This window comes from Magallana gigas, chromosome 4, assembly GCF_963853765.1.
Source record: "Magallana gigas chromosome 4, xbMagGiga1.1, whole genome shotgun sequence".
Classification (NCBI taxonomy): Eukaryota; Metazoa; Mollusca; class Bivalvia; order Ostreida; family Ostreidae; genus Magallana; species Magallana gigas.
In genome coordinates this window covers 957,053-973,834 of record NC_088856.1, presented here as the reverse complement: position 1 = coordinate 973,834, position 16,782 = coordinate 957,053, and the positions used below count along the sequence as shown (strand labels likewise).

At 34.0% G+C, this 16,782-nt stretch overlaps 2 protein-coding genes across 4 annotated transcripts in view; both read right to left on the bottom strand.

Moving 5' to 3' along the window:
• Positions 1-784: 784 nt before the first annotated feature.
• LOC136269655 (uncharacterized) lies at positions 785-6,097 on the bottom strand. Its single transcript, XM_066080805.1, has 8 exons — positions 6,044-6,097; positions 4,559-4,974; positions 3,647-3,853; positions 3,111-3,196; positions 2,819-3,016; positions 2,125-2,271; positions 1,875-2,046; positions 785-1,588 (listed from the first exon to the last, which is right to left on the bottom strand). Exons 1-8 carry the CDS (start codon positions 6,094-6,096, stop codon positions 1,305-1,307), a joined length of 1,563 nt encoding a protein of 520 aa, XP_065936877.1. The 5' UTR covers position 6,097; the 3' UTR covers positions 785-1,304.
• Positions 6,098-11,342: 5,245 nt separating this feature from the next.
• LOC105322734 (interferon-induced protein 44) overlaps positions 11,343-16,782 on the bottom strand; it is a 174,631-nt gene continuing 169,191 nt past the window's right edge. For all 3 annotated transcript variants that reach the window (XM_066080811.1, XM_066080810.1, XM_066080812.1), the window contains exons 5-7: positions 14,889-15,035; positions 14,256-14,427; positions 11,343-11,788 (exon numbers count right to left, since the gene is read on the bottom strand). In XM_066080811.1, the coding sequence (XP_065936883.1) occupies positions 11,523-11,788; positions 14,256-14,427; positions 14,889-15,035 (585 nt within the window). In that variant the 3' untranslated portion in view covers positions 11,343-11,522. The remainder of the gene's footprint in view (positions 11,789-14,255; positions 14,428-14,888; positions 15,036-16,782) is intronic.

The window sequence follows — 16,782 nt, the reverse complement described above, 5'->3', positions numbered from 1 at the left end:
GGAAATGTTTAAGTATTTTATCTTATTCATATGTAGTGTTTGACTCACTTGGGTAATTCCTAGCCTAATGATGAACCTGCTTTGTTTAAGAGATATTACAATTGCTCCATATCTGTTTATCTTAAAAATAAAAAAGCAAACAAATCTAGAGAAAAATACCATTCAATAAATAATTTATAATCTGCTACTGTACACATGTAGGAATAAAAGAAGACTGAATCTTTAGAACCAGGTTTGATTGGGGGGGGGGGGGGTGGATGTGGAGGATAAACATTTTATTTCAATCATTTATTGTAATTAATTTTAACTTCGGTATTATTTATTAATCCCCAGGTAGAAAATAAGACTTCTGATCATATTCTAATAGATCATTTGTCAACCTGTAATGAGATTTTTTAAAAACACTTTTTAACAGTTTATAAAACTTTTTAGACCCCAAATTATATTTTGATTTTGATAGATCATTCGACTTTTAGGAAAAGTGTAAATGTAAGTTTTTATTTAAAGCAAAAATAAACGGCATTCTTTTTATATTTTGAGAAAAAAATGAAACGTCATTTTATTTGCAGAGTAGGCAGGGATACATGCACGGATCCAGAACGTTTTTCTGTGTGAGGGGGGGGGGGGCACATCTATAGAACAGTCATATCTCAAGATTTGATGTGTCTATTCATTAAATCATTAGAGGAGTTCTGTGATCATTTGGCTATTGCAAAAAAACGTTGACGTTTTTTAAACCAGTTTTTTTGTTAAAAAAAAAAAAAACCCAAAAAAAACCACGTTATTTTTCAGCCATTAAATGACCCATTGACAAAATTGAAATTTCCGAAATCTTATTGCGCATCTATAAGATACCTTTAAACATATACCAAGAGATGATTTGTCTGCTGTTGCAAATATAGGAGGAGTTCGAGGAAGAAGGTTTTATGTGAAAAAATCACATTTTTACCACTTATTTGACCCCCCAGGACTACCAGAACATTTTTGAAACTTTTTTACAAAACAACAGGACGCCCAAAATCAAACTCCAAGAGTTCAGTTTGCTGGTTTATAAAATGTAAGAGCAGTTTGAGAAAGTAAACGTGACAGACGGACGTACGGACGGAACAGGGTTACAACAATATACCCGAACTTTCTTTAGAAGATGCAGGTATAAAAACAAACAAACTAAATAGAAAATCCGTTTTAATCGTTATTTAGGGGGCTGTTCAAATTGTCACCTAACACCATCGCAAACCTTTAGTCATGTACGCTTACTGCTGATGTTATATATCTTATCATGATTTGCATAACTTATTCAGATTCTATTGGTCAGACTGAAGCTCGTACTGATCTTCTAGGTAATCATCCGCAAACACTAGCGTCTGTCTCATGGCTGTCAGAGCCAGAATGCTGACATTTGTCTGTAGTTGAGTCTCCTGTTCGTAATTTTTTAACGGAAATACGTGACCTCGAGGAAGTCCTATGACCTCAGCTGCTATCTCTAGAGCTTGCTTGCAGGCCTGGCTATGATAGATCATTCTTACATCTTGATCAACCAAAGGGCAAACCTTGTCTAGTTTCGTCAAGTAAACAACATGCGGAAGTCCTGCAGAGAGATCCCATATATACTACATGTACATACATGTATTGTTAAGTTTCAAGAAATAACAAAAATATCTTCAAAGTTCTTAAATATTTTTTATATTGTTTTAACATAAGGAAAAAGAACAACATTATACTTTTTTGCAATAATTCTCATTCATAAACAACTATTTTGAGCATTTGGTTCAGTTGTTTCTAAAACGATATTAATATTTTACATGAATATATGAAGTTTCAAACTTTGTTTCGACTCAAATATATCAACAATGTCTTAACACATTGCCTCTCACCTCTCTCAACGATTAAGGAACGAAAATGAAGCAAGTTCTTAGATACATCTGCATGCAGCACGTCAATGGCACTGGCGTCCACTACAAAAGCCACACAGTGAATCTTGTCCTGAAAGGATGGGTGAGATACGAATCCAGGGTCTCGTTGAGAGGCATGCGCCATGGGATTAAACTGAAATAAAACAATGCTGATTTAAGATGTGGTTTTTTTTGTAAGTTTTAGAAAATAGTAAAAAGTAAAGCTTCTTGCCTTGTATTGATCAGTCAAGTAGCCGTCCAGAAGAAGTTGCATGTCGTTGTAGTGCATGGAATTTTCTCCTTCTAACCCACGAGTGTCACAAAGTCGGAAATTCAGATAACCACCAAATTCCCGATTTCGGATTTTATATTTTCGCAGCTAAAAAGAAAGTATGTGTATTTGTTGAATTATTTTATGAAAACTGTTTTTAAGATCATGTCATCTTGATACGTATGAAAGATATTTTAAAATAAGCAGAGCATTTCACTATCTTTTCTTTTTCTGTTTTTAGAGGAAAGAAATTTCGTGTCAAAGAATGATCTGAAATGTCTTTAACTAGATTTAAGACGATTCATTTTTTTTTGTAATTTTTTTGTATCACTAACTTCAGAAGTAGATAAGTAGAATATTATTGATCTGTTTTTTTTTTCAATGCATACTGGAAGTGAAAAGATGACAAGAATTGTTGAAATATACATTCTAAATTCTGAAGTGCTATATTCACATTTGAAAATTTCGTTCATTGTTATGTGAACAATTTTTACAAGTCAGGAGGTCATAATTATGACGACACAATGATCATTAAAATGTTTTCACCAACTAGACTGTTTGAAACAAAATTATAAAATTCATTATGTTGATACGAACACAAAGACGGAAAATGAATTTCGTAAGCATGCAAGCTACGACAAAAAATTACACGTACAGTTGTTGTAAGGCTGTGTGTTGAATTACCGGCGCATGCGCGCGAAGAAATTTCCCCTCGGAAAATGGAGTTCAAAGTGTTGAAAAAACTAGACTTCCCAGCGTTGATCTGTCCTACGAGTAAAATATTGACCTCTGAGATCCTCATATCAGGCAATGGCTTGTAGTTAGAGACGAAGTCTTTTAACGATCGCAAATTCTGAAAATAATTCATCCTATATATTTAAAGGGTAAAAAAAAAAAATGAGGATGTCCCAAAAAATTAATTTGGAAAGGAACAAGTTAAACGGAACCTGTTCATGCCAAAGAGGTGGTTCCCGCCAGGGGTTAGTTATGATTGTTTCATCGCGTGGTGTTGAGTTTGACACCTGCTGAGTTACTGTCAAAAGACAAAAATAAAAAACTGTTCAAGGAACCTAGACACGATTAAAAATAAAAATTTTGTTTTACACATATATGTTCCTAAATGATATTATCAGCAAAGGAAAGTTATATGCGATTGAAACATACAGTTCTAAATAATAAGAAAATTTGTCTTTACATATATGACATAAATTATAGTATCAGCAAAATCAGCTTTATGCGATATAAACTTAAGCCAAACACATACATACGTAAACAATAAGAAAATCTTTGTTTACATACAAAACTTTCAAATTCTGTATCTCTATATCTCTGTACATCAATATCAAATTAAAAAAAAAACTTGATAATTTTGAGCTTAAATTCTGGCTAGGGCCCTTTAAATTGTACTGAACATTGACTCAAAGTGTTTCTATGATAAATATAAGCTTTTTGTAAAAAAAACCCACAATTTTAAAGTAAATACCCTTAATGGAATAAACTTCTATATCAAAGACGCACATGTGACCATTGTTGATAGCATTCATATTCACTGTTGGTTCTTGGTAAGCCGAACCAAAATCTGCTCTTCCATTAAGTTCAAAGAAATGAGTACCACTGGCTGTGTCCCTTGTTGGCGATATTTTGTTTTTAAAAGTCATGAGATCAGTCGGAATTCGCCTTAAAGTATTCCCTTTTACATGGAAAGAAATGAATTATGCATTAAGTGAGACCGGATATATGGGGTATTGCAATTAGCTTATTTATTTTAGGTCATTACTACCGATCAAGAATTGCCATAGAAATGATTTTGATGTTTCTCTCTAACTAACTCGAATTTGATAAATTGCGTCGTGTGATTTGAAATTATACTGGTAATTGACCTAAAGAACCAAATTTTAGAGAGTTAGACTTTTAATACCCAATCATTGGTGTGAAATAAATACAATATAAAAACGTTTTTTCAGTCAGCTGCAACAAACAGGATTATTCATCTCTGTATAGATTTCTCATCCTCCCCCGCTCCTCTAAATATCCAGCAATGCAGGTCTTTTTATTCAATTTTAAAGAATAAGATAAGAAAAGATCGGACGAAGAAAATAGAAAAACGAACAAAAAAATGGTTCAACATATTAAGCATTTATATATTAAAATGATGTTTGGAATGTATTGATTCCACAAAATATACTTTTTTGACGCATGTGAACTATATATTTGTGGAAAAAACTTTATACATGTTGATTTGGTTATATTTTAAACAATGTTTGTAAAGAAAAAGAAACCCAATGAAAAGTTATATAATGGTCGAACTATTGAATTGCTTACTTTCCTCAAGAAAAAATCTTTTTAAAAAGTTGTGATAAGCTTTTCTGAACGACAGTAAATAGATGAGACCTACTTAAGAAGGACCCTGCATTGTAATGATGATATCCTGCTCCTGGTAAATTTTCGCCTTCGACTTTCCCAAAAGTTGGTCCTAGATTGTTATGCGCATATGCTGCTTGATTTGGTTTAGTAACTGGAAACTTTCTAGGTTTCCTGACACCATTATAAGACAAAGTAAACAAAAAAGCACGTGGGTCTTTAATGCAACCCCCCGTTGACTCCCAATTCTGAGACAGGAACCCTCCATATGACGAGTTGTCTGTGTTGTATAGGATGGTAACTGTGGGACCTTTTCTATCACAGAGTTGGTGAAACATTCTGGAGCAACAACTATCCCTACTTATTTTGTAAAGCAATTCAAAATGGCATTTCTGACCAATCCACGAAGATAACTGTGCTCTATCGTCTGCGGTAAGCAGTTCAGTTGGCCTAAAGATGAAATATATATAAAAAAAATCATTTAGTGTTACTTACTTACTTTATTTCTGACAAAGATATTGTTTATCAGTTCCATTAATTATAAATCCTCTTGTTACGGATAACGAATAGGTATTCCGTTCGAAGTTTTGAACCAACACGCTGAAATATCGTTAAGTTTTAGAGGTCTCCCCTCCTTTCAGAAAAAAAATTGGAATTAAAGCCAAAATTGTTACGAGCTTCTATAAAGCATTACAAATTCTTTATAGTTTTTAAGTTTTTTTTATAATAGACTTTACAAGTCTTTTGGCCTCTGACAAAAGGGACCAGTCCCGATTTGTTTTTTATTTCTATGGAAAAAAAAGTTTTATACTATGTTAGATACGTCTTAAAAAAATATTACAACTAATAAAAAGATATAGATCAAAACATAGGAACATTTTGATTAAAAAACCCTACCCAATTGTTGTGCATGGGCCAGCTTTAGGAGTATCACCACTGGCGTAAAAAAAGAACATAATAACGCAAAGTTTCAAACTAAAGTCTATGTATCCTAAACGTTTCAGAGTCATATCTCAGTTTTTGAGATCAGCTCTGCACAAAATAGGTCGAAAATATTTTCAAAAGCGGCCGAAAATTGTAAGTCTTTAAAATGAATAAGTTTGCATCAAGTCTTATCATCTGTTGAAAAATGCTTGAGAAGTTTTTGAGAAATCGCATGCACAAATTTGGGAGAAATAACAAGAAACAGTACAAAAACAATATAATCTTCCGTTACCAACGAAAGACCTTAAAAATGCAAGCTTAACGTTGCTCTTTGCATTTATTTGAATTTGACTCAACATAATCAGATAGTAAAATGAAAGATAAAAGATATGAAACATAGTCTTAATGCAACATTTCTTGTTATACATTTTGCATTTGATTATAATATTTTGGTGAATAAATACTGATATAAAAAAACACCTGACCAGAAATTTTTGAAATTATATGAATAAGGGTATAACAGGTAGCCATAGACATATCACTATCTATGACATGATGAAGAGATCCTTGCTTTTTGTAATGGCTTTTCACTTACCTTGAAAATGACATGGTGTCTTCATCTGATTCCTGAAAGCATGCCCTGGCCATATCTATTAAAACAGAATTCCATTCAAATGTATCACTCAATTAAAATGAAATTTAGAAGTTCTGCACAGTAGACAGTCAAATAAACAATAAAACTGTTTTTTGTTTCAATTTTTTAAATCATTATTTATACACCAGACTGACTATTGTTTGATTTAGTTACAATGAGCACACGGCGGGTGCGACCGGTCGACAGGGGATGCTTACTCCTCCTTATCACCTGATCCTATATCTATCTTTTATAGGGGTCGGTGTTGCTGTGCTATGAATTTGTATTTTGCTTCATAAATGTTTGAGAGTTTGGCGGTTTCTTATTGTCATTTTTCATTGGCTATACCTAGACTCATTACATTTTGCCCAGTGGATCATTTTACTAATATTAAACAGTGTGTTTTTTCTTAGAATTACTAATTGATCAAATTTAACGGTGAAATTGTTTAATTGTGTTAAGTTAAATTGCATCTTATTTACAAGATTCACAAAAAAACTGTCACAGTAATTAGGTATGCTTCTTATTTGATGATATTAATGGTTTGTGCATAATTCTTTAATGAGAAGAATTCATTTATAGATACTTAAATATCAAATATGAATTAAATATTTATAGTTTTCAGCTTATCATGCACGACAGTATCAGTTGTCTTCATTTTCTCGAGGTAAATGTCAATCTTCTTGTACTTCAATTTAAAAATCTGCGCTAAATTCAACTTACGATTTCTTTGGACTTACCATATGCATTCGAAACACCTCTGACTTTATATGGAGAGCCGCCGCTAGGCGTTGCATTGCTCGATGCAAACTTCTGTTGCTTTCGATGAAATGGAAATGTATCGAGGATGTTTCGGGTCACTGGGTGGTTATATAAAGTATAGGGATCATTTTGTTACCTAGATCTCGCCAGAAACTGGTAGACAAAGGGTATAAATTGTTGAAAATAAAATGTGAATTGAGCACCCCCCCCCCCCTGAAATCCAAGATGGCGAGTCTCGTCCCTTTACTTTTTTTAATGTACATATGATACACATTTTTTAATACGACGATAAAGGGCGATTTTTACGGAGGTTTTTTTTCGATACCGTAGAACATATATTTAATAACCATTTATGTATATTTTTTATAAGGGAATAAATTGTTATAAATTTCAGTGTCTGACAACCGAGCCCCTGTGGGTGTTCATTCAAAAACGGAACGCAATATTGACCTATTACAATCAGAAAATTTTACGAAGCAGCCTCCTGACGGACAGTTTATCTAATGTATATTTGTTTTATCTTTCTTTTACTTTGCAATATTATATTGCTATCAGATGTTTAAAAAAACAGGTATCACTTACCGTTTTTGTACTTTTACTTTCGTTTTATTTTCAGTGAACCGATTATCAGATTTGACGTAATATTATCAAATGTTTACAGGATCTCAATCATGAATATTGATTCTGTAAAATACAACTATAGTACAGTGGTCTATCATAAATAGAGCGTTTTTAAAAATTCTCGCAACATTTTAAAGCCACTACTGGTCATATCCGACTTGTTTGTAACATGTCTGTCTGTTAAATTGTTATAATGTTGCCATCGTCGAGTCTCGTCCAATAAATGTGGAATCCTGCATCAATTGCCTGTTTATTTCTCTGGAACTGTTTACTGGTGGACCTTCGGAAATACGGCAAACCTACCCTTCGTTTTAACTTACGGCCCACAGCGCGCCTCAAGATCAACCTTATGACTTGTTCCTTTTACGCCAACATTCCCTTTCCCCGTCCGTACTGCACACGGCGGATACAGCTCCAGAAGAATTCCCTAGCACCGTAAAATCTACGCGGTCACAATTGGTGGATGAATCCTAAGGGTAACAACAACGCCCGGGGCTGCTGCATATATTGTGCAGTAGTCAGATCCTGGACCTCTTCAGCCAGCGAGTTTCCCCCATTGAACATCAACTCAACGTATCAACGATGGACAACAACAGCCACAGTCATCATAAACAGCGCAGATCTGATCACCGTGAAGTTCCAACCAACGTTTCAACACACTTTCAACGCCTAATTACAACTGTCTCAAAAAACCATAGAACTCAACAAAATGACAAGATTTTGATATTTCATTCAAAACACGAGGACGTGTTTTTGCCGGAGCTGTGGGAAACTATCACCGTGCAAAATTCACTGTTCAATTATAACTTTATTTTGGACTTTACTTTTAAAATTCAACATGTTTCATAATATTTTCTCACAGTTTATTTCTTACAAAGTTACTTATTTTTTTAGTGATTGACACTTTTCGGACTCTATATGTGATTTGAAAGAGACAGAGTGCCATGTCTCAAGGACTGTTAATCTCTTATAACAACATTGTGCAATTATCAGTTTTTCATTTCTTGGACATCAAAGACTCTTTGAGTTTATTTAATTATTTTATATCTGAACCTTTCACTCAGCTTACTAATGTCATCACCTGTCAATTTATAGTCATTGTTCAAATTTGGATCCTTTATATAGTTATGTACAATTGTCAATCGGGAGTCTGGAATACAGCGGCCAGCCTCGGCCACGTCCGACTCACCCAGAGTCTCGAGTCCGGAGGCCACTCCTGGTCATATCCGACCTGTTTGTAACATGTCTGTCTGTTAAATTGTCATAATGTTGCCATCGTTGAGTCTCGTCCAATAAATGTGGAATCCTGCATCAATTGCCTGTTTATTTCTCTGGAACTGTATACTGGTGGACCTTCGGAAATACGGCAAACCTACCCTTCGTTTTAGCTTACGGCCCAAAGCGCGTCTCAACCTTATACTACTTATACCTTCGACGCCAACATTCCCTCACCCCGTCCGTACTGTACACGATGAATACAGCTCCAGAAGAATTTCCTAACACCGTTAAATCCTCGCGGTCACACAATTATCAACACACGCTATAAAATGCGATGGTAACAATACATAAATAGACCTTGCCATTTGGAGACAACAAAAAACGTAAAAGACTAGTTGGATTACTCTTTCTCATAAATCACACAATAATTTAATATCATTATAAGGAAAAATGTAGAGCCAAAATTATTATCAATCCATCGTGAAATTTAAAGTAATAAGCCACGCTATTATACATGTATGCGGTGGTCAAGGTTTGATTATCAATGAAAAAACGATCTTACCTTATCATTTTCTGTTTCTATGTTTTTTTTATAAACAAATAAATAAAACCATGCATACCTACCTTTATTGAATTTCATATTATGGTGCTTTAGAACAATGCATAGAGTATAATGCAGTGTTAATTTTTGGTGGCGCAAAGAAATAATTATTGTGGAACTCAGTGTAAGGTTTTGCATGAGAATTTACTGCGGCGCCGTATATATTTATACCATAAAATGGCTCCTTTTCTTTTATAAAGAAACCAACCCTTGACTAATATTAAATAACTAAGGTCCATTATTTAAATTACTAGTAGTGTGCATTTATTTAATTCACAATTATGTCAAGCACAATTTAAAAACCAATGAATCAACAAGAAAATGATAAACAGTAATATTTTTTATTCAACTTTATTTAAGACTGGTGAATATGATTGCACGTATTTTGACTACTAAGAATTTATTTTGTTCAATTTCAGGCAAGTTGACTTTACTGTTTATTCACAATAGTATCATGTAAATGTATGACCTATTATGAAAATACATTTCTACAGTAAAAGTCAATGGATCACCCTTACAGTTTAGGATTGGTTTTCTAAGAAGTCTTCGCTGAAAAGTAAAGCCTGTTTTAATGCCCTCAGAGCTAAAATGCTAATGCCTGTCTGGAGAGACCCTTCTTTTTCATAATTCTTTATCGGGAACACGTGACTTCGTGGGATGGCAATAACATCATCCACTTTATCAACAGATGACTTCACGGTCTCACTATAAAACACTTCTTCAACATCTCTGTCAACTTCACTGCAAACCTTGTCAATCTTTGTTTCAAACACCATCAGAGGAATGTCTAGGAATACAAAAATATTTCTAAAACCGTGGACAAAAACTATTACTCAAACACTTTCTCGATTAAAAATTACTGTCAAGACCTTTATAAAAATGTAGTTTTTAAATAAGTTCATAATACTTGTCCTTAAAGAACTTTAAAGATTTTTTAATTGCTCAACTCAAAATCTGGCTTGAATACTAGCCTCAACCATCTTTGATAACATTACGATCTTAAAAAAGCTTTACAAAGGAATTTAGAATGTAATCATGTTTTTATGAACGAGCAATGGTAATGAACACATTAACCGTATGTAATATTTATTTCCAAAGTATGAAAAATATATCAGCAATGAAAAGTGATTGTTTGTAACATGTCTGTCTGTTAAATTGTCATAATGTTGCCATCGTTGAGTCTCGTCCAATAAATGTGGAATCCTGCATCAATTGCCTGTTTATTTCTCTGGAACTGTATACTGGTGGACCTTCGGAAATACGGCAAACCTACCCTTCGTTTTAGCTTACGGCCCAAAGCGCGTCTCAACCTTATACTACTTATACCTTCGACGCCAACATTCCCTCACCCCGTCCGTACTGTACACGATGAATACAGCTCCAGAAGAATTTCCTAACACCGTTAAATCCTCGCGGTCACACAATTATCAACACACGCTATAAAATGCGATGGTAACAATACATAAATAGACCTTGCCATTTGGAGACAACAAAAAACGTAAAAGACTAGTTGGATTACTCTTTCTCATAAATCACACAATAATTTAATATCATTATAAGGAAAAATGTAGAGCCAAAATTATTATCAATCCATCGTGAAATTTAAAGTAATAAGCCACGCTATTATACATGTATGCGGTGGTCAAGGTTTGATTATCAATGAAAAAACGATCTTACCTTATCATTTTCTGTTTCTATGTTTTTTTTTATAAACAAATAAATAAAACCATGCATACCTACCTTTATTGAATTTCATATTATGGTGCTTTAGAACAATGCATAGAGTATAATGCAGTGTTAATTTTTGGTGGCGCAAAGAAATAATTATTGTGGAACTCAGTGTAAGGTTTTGCATGAGAATTTACTGCGGCGCAGTATATATTTATACAATAAAATGGCTCCTTTTCTTTTATAAAGAAACCAACCCTTGACTAATATTAAATAACTAAGGTCCATTATTTAAATTACTAGTAGTGTGCATTTATTTAAAGCACAATTATGTCAAGCACAATTTAAAAACCAATGAATCAACAAGAAAATGATAAACAGTAATATTTTTTATTCAACTTTATTTAAGACTGGTGAATATGATTGCACGTATTTTGACTACTAAGAATTTATTTTGTTCAATTTCAGGCAAGTTGACTTTACTGTTTATTCACAATAGTATCATGTAAATGTATGACCTATTATGAAAATACATTTCTACAGTAAAAGTCAATGGATCACCCTTACAGTTTAGGATTGGTTTTCTAAGAAGTCTTCGCTGAAAAGTAAAGCCTGTTTTAATGCCCTCAGAGCTAAAATGCTAATGCCTGTCTGGAGAGACCCTTCTTTTTCATAATTCTTTATCGGGAACACGTGACTTCGTGGGATGGCAATAACATCAGCCACTTTATCAACAGATGACTTCACGGTCTCACTATAAAACACTTCTTCAACATCTCTGTCAACTTCACTGCAAACCTTGTCAATCTTTGTTTCAAACACCATCAGAGGAATGTCTAGGAATACAAAAATATTTCTAAAACCGTGGACAAAAACTATTACTCAAACACTTTCTCGATTAAAAATTACTGTCAAGACCTTTATAAAAATGTAGTTTTTAAATAAGTTCATAATACTTGTCCTTAAAGAACTTTAAAGATTTTTTAATTGCTCAACTCAAAATCTGGCTTGAATACTAGCCTCAACCATCTTTGATAACATTACGATCTTAAAAAAGCTTTACAAAGGAATTTAGAATGTAATCATGTTTTTATGAACGAGCAATGGTAATGAACACATTAACCGTATGTAATATTTATTTCCAAAGTATGAAAAATATATCAGCAATGAAAAGTGATTGCTTTATACAAACAAGAGGCCCAGGGGCCACATCGCTCACCTGAGCCTTAACTCTGATCAAATTAGCATTATACAGTATCGAAATCAAAATATCTTTACCACTAAGTACATTAGATCTTGCTAAAAAAATACCAAGCCCCTTTTGTTGTTGTACCTCTAAGAAGATTTTTCTCTAATCCTATATACCCCCCCCCCCATTTTGTAGCCCCATTTTTCTTTAGGGAATCATGGTTTCATCAAACTTAAATCTGCATAACCTGAGGTTTCAAACAAAGTACTGAGTTTTGGACTGAAAACTTTCCAAGGATATTTTTAAAGAATTTCTCTATATATTCCTATGTAAAAATTCAACCAGCCATTGCGGCCCCGCCCTACCCCCAGGGACTATGATTTTGCAAACTTGAATTTATACACTACCCGAGGATGCGTGTACACAAGTTTAAGCTTTTCTGGCCAAATAGTTTTTAAAAATAAGATTTTTAAAGATTTTCTCTATATTGATTCCTATGTAAAAATTCATCCCCCATTGTGGCCTCACTGTACCCTGGGACTATGATTTAATCAAACTTGAATCTATACGACCTGGGGATGCTTCCACTCAAATTTGGGCTTTCCTGGCCTAATAGTTTTCAGAAGAGATTTTTAAAGATTTTCTCTATATATATAAATTTATTCCCTTATTGTGGCCCCGCCCTACTCCCAGGGACCATGGTTTTAACAAACTTGAATCTACACTATCTAAGGATGCTTACACATCAATTTGAGCTTTCCTAGCCTAATAGTTAAAAAAAAAAATAAAAGATTTTCTCTTTATATTCCTGTATAAAAATTCATACCCCAATTGTGGCCCCACCCTACCCCCGGGGACCATGAGTATAACAAACTTGAATCTTCATTATCTGAGGATGCTTCCAGTAAAATTTGATCTTTTCTGGCCTTAAAGTTTTTGAGAAAAAGATTTTTAAAGATTTTCTCTAATTATTCCTAATAAAAAATCCATTCCCCCATTGTAGCCCCCCCCCCCCATACCCCCGGGGACCATGATTTGAACAGACTTGAATCTTTACTACCTGAGGATGCTTCCACTCATATTTGAGCTTTCCTGGCCTAATAGTTTTTGAGAAGAAGATTTTAAAAAATATTCCCTATATATTCATATGTAAAAATCCGTTCCCCCATTGTGGCCCCGCCATACCCCCAGGGACTATGATTTGAACAAAGTTGAATCTACTCTACCTCAGGATGCTTTCATTTTAATTTAAGCTTTTCTGGCCAAAAAGTGTTTGAGAAGAAGATTTTTAAAGATTTTCTCTATATATTCCTATGTAAAACTTTATCCCCCTATTGTGGCCCCACTCTACCCCCGGGGACTATGATTTGAACAAACTTGAATCTACACTACCTCAGGATGCTTTCATTTTAATTTGAGCTTTTCTGGTCAAATAGTTTTTGGGAAAAAGATTTTTAAAGATTTTCTCTATATATTCCTAGTATGTAAAACTTGATCCCCCTGTTGTTGCCCCACCCTACCCCCGGGGACTATGATTTGAACAAACTTGAATCTACACTACCTGAGGATGCTCCCATTTTAATTTGAGCTTATCTGGCCTAATAGTTTTTGGAAAGAAGATTTTTAAAGATTTTCTCTATATATTCCTATGTAAAACTTGTTCCCCCTCTTGTGGCCCCACCCTGCTCATGGGGACCATGATTTGAACAAGATTGAATTTTCACTACCTGAGGATGCCTCTACACAAGTTAAGGCTTTTCTGGCCAAATAGTTTTTGAGAAGAAGATTTTTGAAAAATGCCAACCAATTTTCAATAATTCTCAATTATCTCCCCTTTAAAAAAGGCGTGGCCCTTATTTGAACAAACTTGAATCCCCTTCACCCAGTGATGTTTTGTGCCAAATTTGGTTGAAATTTTCCCAGTGGTTCTGGAGAAGAAGAAAATAATGTGAAAAGTTCACAACGACGCCGAGGACGACAACGACGACAACGTCGCAAACGCCAACGCCGACGACAGACAACGGACAAATTTTGATCAGAAAAGCTCACTTGAGCTTTCAGCTCAGGTGAGCTAAAAATCAAACTAATTCTGTATAGTATTTTTATTTCCTGACCTCTTACGATAAGCATATCCTTTATATCTTTCAGTTTCTTCACAATCTCGTCTGGCATCACTTCGACATTGCTCCCATCGATTACAAATACGACCGTGTGTATCATGTCTTTTATCGTGGGTTCTTTTACAAATCCAGGGGTGTCCTTGGTGGCAGGAGCCGCGGGATTGAACTGCAAAATATTCATTTTATGAAGGCATAAACTTTACAGCCGTGTTGTGTTTCATTTAATCGGCAAATAAAAAATTCGATTATAATTTGTAATTGCTTGAAAATAAATTGGATTTCCATCAAGACTAGTAGTTATTAGTACATAAACAATATCAGACAAAGTTTGACAAATTTCTGTAGGTTTATAATGCTTTAAATATGACTTTTAAAGGAAGTTGAAATTGGCATTAAATGCAAATCAGACACAACACCATAATAAATGGATTTGAAAAGTAAAAAAATGATCCCGATAAAACCATCCACCGATTTTAAAAATAAAGATCTTTACATTTAAATCTAAATACAATGTAGCATTTTTTAGAATTCATTATTAAGCCGAGGGAGAAAAACCAAGCAGATATATCTCGCATAGAATGAAGAAAATACTAGTAATAGGTAGCTGATGTTTGATGTTTTGCCTACCTTGTATTTGTTTGGAATATGGCCGTCAAGAAGAGATGCAATATCCTCCGATTTTACGTTCATGTCCCCTTCTAATCCCCTCATATCGCACAGCCGAAACTTCAGATATGTTTCAGTAGAAGGGTCCCGGATTTTATACCTAGTGAACTACAATATAGAAAAAATGAAATTTATGAGTGTGTATAAGTCTGCAATTTCATATAATTTATTATAATTCAATTCTAGTTGTGAGGCCCTTATTATTATATATATATATATATATATAAAACTTAAATAAATGAAAACACAAAGATCGAGTAAAACATAAGCGCTTTCATTTTCTTCAGATGTTTTACGATACAGTATCGTAAAACATCTGAAGAAAATGAAAGCGCTTATGTTTTACTCGATCTTTGTGTTTTCATTTATTTAAGTTTTATATATATTTCACCGACCACTGAGGTTTTTCTTGGATTTATCTATATATATATATATAGATATATCATACATGTGGTGTATATTACCCGTGTGATAAACCTTTGCGTTATCAAACGGGTGATGCTATACCAAATACTTCAGGTCCGAACTATTTTTGACACAGTCCCTCGCTTCAACGCTTCAGTGTCCTTTTTTCGATGATTTCCAAGTACTTTTTAAGCGCTAAGCGCATGCGCTAGCGCTTAATAGGGATGCACAAAATCTCATGATCTTTTTATAAGTGCCACCTAGTGATCATGCTGAGCGACGCTCGAATTCTAAAAATAGCAAGATTATGGTATCCTTAAGTTTCTATCAAGATCCCAGGTTTTGCAAAAGAACGTCGAGTTGTGGGTTTACTTAATCGAGATCAGAACAAATGACAAACTTTTACAATATCAGCGAAGTCTAGGGTGCATTGGCGATTACACAACTAAACATGCCACGAGACATTCCATGCTGCTATTATTAGATGCATGTTGGGTGACCGCTGTGCGATGTAAACTGGTGCGGATCTCGGAGTGTCAAAGCATGCGATCAGAGATATTCCCTTGTCTTGTTGCTATACCAAAAGTTACATAGAAAAAAAAATTAAGACCCTCAAAGGACGACAAATTTATCAAAGTGATATTTTTAAAAATATTTCCTGTGTAACTTTGATCTTTTGATTGATGTCATGATTTTCTTGTGCAATTTGTCGATTTAAAATTCGATGACATTTAGTCATATTTTACGGTCTCAATTGGTGAAAGGGTACGGCTAGTCTTGTTTTCACTCACTGAGCAAGTGTATTCAAAACTTGCCGTACACTGTACATATCAACAAGGTTAGCATTTAAAAAAAGGAAATAAAGTCAGCCAGCGGAATATTAATTTCAGATCAAAATTGAATATACAACCTATAAAAATACAAGATATAAAATGACCGGAACAATAATATTCTGCGGGTGTACATTGAGTTAGCACGTTTTACTTTAAAATTTATAACTGTAGGGTAGGAGACAGGCGTGCAGCAGTATAATGTATGACTTCACACCAACTTATATATAGTTATTTATAATTATATAGACTTTTAAAATTGTAAAGATCGCTCTCTGAATTTTACACCACATATCCTCTCAAATTCGAGAAATGTATATATGCAGAATCCGGACCCCAGGGACAGTCAGTTTCATAACTTCGAATTTCTTAAACGAGGACTGTATAATTCATTCCAAGAATTCCAATGTACAAAAGCGCAATCGAATTTTCATGCCAACTTAGTTGCAATTGGGCTGACTAATCAGTTAATATACATTACAAACTTCTCTCTTCAAATTGATTGAAATGGTATGGTCAGGATCTCATACATATGATGCATTTTCATGAAACTGTGTTTTCTTTTACTTTCTGTATAGTTATGATTTTAAAATATTATCAATGGTTTGAAAACAGTAGCA